The 3,357-nt window shown below is 40.9% G+C and overlaps 1 protein-coding gene across 1 annotated transcript; it reads right to left on the bottom strand.

Annotated features, from left to right (window-relative positions):
• Positions 1–958: 958 nt before the first annotated feature.
• Positions 959–3,075, bottom strand: LOC129716560 (cyclin-dependent kinase 20). Its single transcript, XM_055666393.1, has 3 exons — positions 2,710–3,075; positions 1,482–2,141; positions 959–1,382 (listed from the first exon to the last, which is right to left on the bottom strand). The coding sequence occupies exons 1-3, from the start codon at positions 2,911–2,913 to the stop codon at positions 1,341–1,343; spliced, it is 906 nt and encodes a 301-aa protein (XP_055522368.1). The 5' UTR covers positions 2,914–3,075; the 3' UTR covers positions 959–1,340.
• Between the last annotated feature and the right edge of the window lie 282 nt (positions 3,076–3,357).

The following is a 3,357-nucleotide window of genomic DNA, read 5'->3' as shown; positions in this document are numbered from 1 at the left end:
CTGTAGTACACTCTTTGACCGAGCGTCAAATATTTTATTTGTCACTTTTTGACAGATAAAAATTTGGTCAAAGATAATTATTTGTCACTCTCCAATTTTAACATGGGGCAAACACGGGCAAACAACAACCATGATGTCCAATAAATTTGACCATTATGTCAGAAGGTCAAATATTTGACCATTAGACAAAGAGTGTACTACAGGCTTTAGAGGTAGGTAGAGGAGTAAACTTTGAAATACTCGAAAAAAAATGTCACCAATTTTCCTATCTTAACATTATCGGTTTTCCTTAATGTTTGAAAACTAATATTCTGTCGGAAACAGTGAGAAATTTGTTCTTCGTTTTCTCCCGCAGGGCTTCGAATTTTAACTTCAATGTTGGCAGTAATATTGACAATTAAGCTATAAATCGTTTTTTTTTGCTGGTAGAAGATTTTTCATTACGTGAAAGTATTGCAGTGCGAAATCGATATTTTTGTCGTTATCACCCATCTAAACATTTTTTTTTCTTCGGTTAAAAATAGAGCAATCCTTATTATTTCCAAGCGTCATTATTAATATTTTGACGAATAAAAGTTCGCGTAGCCTATAAAAGCTCTTCACGCTTCGTAGTAGCGAATAGACAAACACAAAGATTGATTTACTTAACGTAAAAATGAGAATCGAAACGATAGAAAAGTGTGTTGAAATTGAGCCGCTTGATGCTCGGATGAGGTGTAAAACGATACAACCGTCGACTGGTGAGTGGGAAATTGTTTCAACTTTTACTATGCACTCGTACGTAAGAGCAAAGACAATGGCCTGTCCTTTCCTAACCGGATCCACTCGAATACCCCTTTCTGCTTGGAGGACTCTTTCTTGCAGAATCTACCCATTTTGTTAAACTGTTCTGCTACACTTACTTGCTCTTGTATTATATCTTGTAGTGTATAGCTTGGCTTAGATAGGACCGAAACAAGATAGGATTAGTTAAAAGGCTCTACAGTTTCCTCTACTTCTGGGCTCAATTTTCATCTTTCGTAACAATGAGAGCAGCTGCTTTTATTCGACCGTACGGTTGTGAATTAGGGGTAGTCTGACTAGACGGTTTAATTCTTGTTTCAAATACAACAGGATATGTAATGAAGCCTGAGTTCAATTTATGGTTTTGTGTGTTGAATTGTTGTTACTCACGAGAAGAAAGACTTTTTTGAAATAAAACTTCGAAATCGTCAAGGTCAATATTTTCTATCTATTATAACACGAATTAAGTAGTGCATTTTTTTGAATCCCGCAGGCGATTAATAGTTGATGAATTTACTTCGCTTTGAGCTTATCGAAAATTCACCATTGGCGCCAATCTAATTTTTGTCTCCTTCGGTAAAGTATGGGTGTTGCATAGCCTGTAGGGTTAGAGCAATTTTTTAGTAATTTGTAAATTTCGTTGTTTTTGTCGAAAGTGAACAATTTTGCTATATGTAGAATAATAACAAAATAATTACCTCCGCCGCCGTCAGCCTGCTGCTGGGATTATACGTCACCAGACTATCAACCAGCCCTATTTCGGACTTTGAGGTGAAACTGGGAAAAATATCCTCCCACCGTTCGCCGCTCGCATTGGGGAAACGAATTTTGTTGTAGTCGGGCAGGCTCCGCACCTCCGGCCAATCCTTCAGGTTCGGTGTGCCAAGCGTTCGCACGACAAGCGCCAGCTGCTCGATGTCGGTGACACCTGCAAACAGTGGCACTCCCCGGAGCATTTCGGCGAACACGCATCCGGTAGCCCACATGTCTACGGACGGACCGTACGTTTGGCAACCCCAGAGGATTTCCGGTGCCCGGTACCAGCGCGTTGCTACCTGTGGCGAATACACCTTCCCAGGCTGCTGGTCGTCGAAGAGTCGGGCCAGCCCAAAGTCGGCTATTTTTAGGACGTCGCGTTTGTCGATAAGCAGGTTTGCCGGTTTGATGTCGCGATGCATGATTTTCAGGTTGTGTAGATATTTCAGCCCGTTCAGCAGCATGGCAGTGTAGCGTCGGATTTCGCCCCGTGACAGTGGATGTTCTTCGTCTTTCATTTTACTGTACAATGTGTGAGGCATGTATTCGAAAACGAGCGACATTCCGGAGAGGTCGGGATACATGTCCAAAAGGGAAAGAATCTGCGGTAGGAATGCTTGGTAAGAATGTATCAAAAATCTATGTTATGTCATGTTGATGGGCTGGGGAGATTTCCTCAGATGTGTACTCCTTTCAGAGAAGGAAAATATACAATAACGTATGAAATGTGAATTCATCCCACTCGCTCAAGCAACAGCTTTCATGGAGTCAAAAAAAAAAAATCTAAATTCAACCCGTGGTAAGCGTTAAAGGAAGAAAATTGACCAAAGATTAAAATCAACGCTTTACAAAAAACACAACTCCAATTAAACTGGGCATTTAAAAGTCAAAATTTAATAGCGAGACTATTTTTGTTTAATTCGGTAGAACTACCTAGTTCGAAAGCGTAATTTTCGATCAAAAAAGGTAGTGATTTAAATGGGCGATCAATATTTTCGTATCTTTACCAATCTACCCGTAAACCCTTCATAAATCTTTCCGATGAAAAATCCATAAGCAATATTTTCCGCCTAACAATTTGTTAACAGTTCAGGACTTTTCTCGTTAACATTCCCTGAACAACTTTCACGCTCCAGTTTTGTTCCATTATTCGACCGTGATAATACTTACATTTTCACATTGCGAGTTTTGCAGCACCTTGATTTCCCGTATTGCATTCGGCGCAATCCAGCCATGCTTGGTACGCAGTGTCAGTTTTTTGATGGCAACAATATTGTCGTCATTGCTGAGATCTCGTGCCTTCACCACTACCCCGTGTACTCCTTCGCCAATTCGTCCCAGCAGCTGGTAACGCGGTGGCATGTAGTCCTCCATCCGACCGTCGGCCCCGTCCAGAACCCTCTCGTAACACTAAATATGCCTCCTCTGGAGAAATTTTCTTTTGATTCCTCAGTTGAATGTGAAACAAAATCTGCTTTGCTAAAGCAAAAGTAAACTTGTAATGCCAAGCCAAGATGAATACACACCGCTCCAATGGTGGACTGTTTGTTTAGGATGTTTGCCCTGTCCGTTGCCATGGGAATGGGTTCGTATCCTTGGAGAATGTGGTATGCTCGAATGCTACAGCTAATGTCCTGTGGGGGAGTCCTAACTGATTGCTCGTGTCTGTTGACATCATATTGTAACCCAAAATAACGTCTTCCAAAGAAATTAAATGCAAAGTGAATACTTTTCCTCCAGGCATGAGATACACACATACGATTACATACCTACAACGTCAACCGGAAAAGTACATACCTACATTAATAATCGTTTTAC

Source organism: Wyeomyia smithii, chromosome 1 (assembly GCF_029784165.1).
Source record: "Wyeomyia smithii strain HCP4-BCI-WySm-NY-G18 chromosome 1, ASM2978416v1, whole genome shotgun sequence".
Lineage (NCBI taxonomy): Eukaryota > Metazoa > Arthropoda > Insecta > Diptera > Culicidae > Wyeomyia > Wyeomyia smithii.
Note: the sequence above shows the minus strand (reverse complement) of the source record. Positions and strands in the feature narration are given on the sequence as shown.

Excerpts from the sequence above, each read along its gene's own strand:
- LOC129716560 (XM_055666393.1), bottom strand. The coding sequence starts at position 2,913 with ATGGAGGACTACATGCCACCGCGTTACCAGCTGCTGGGACGAATTGGC. Across the intron at positions 2,142-2,709 it reads AAAACTCGCAATGTGAAAAT|ATTCTTTCCCTTTTGGACAT; the intron begins GTAAGTATTATC and ends TTCCTACCGCAG. Across the intron at positions 1,383-1,481 it reads GCAGGCTGACGGCGGCGGAG|GCTATGCAACACCCATACTT; the intron begins GTAATTATTTTG and ends CTAACCCTACAG.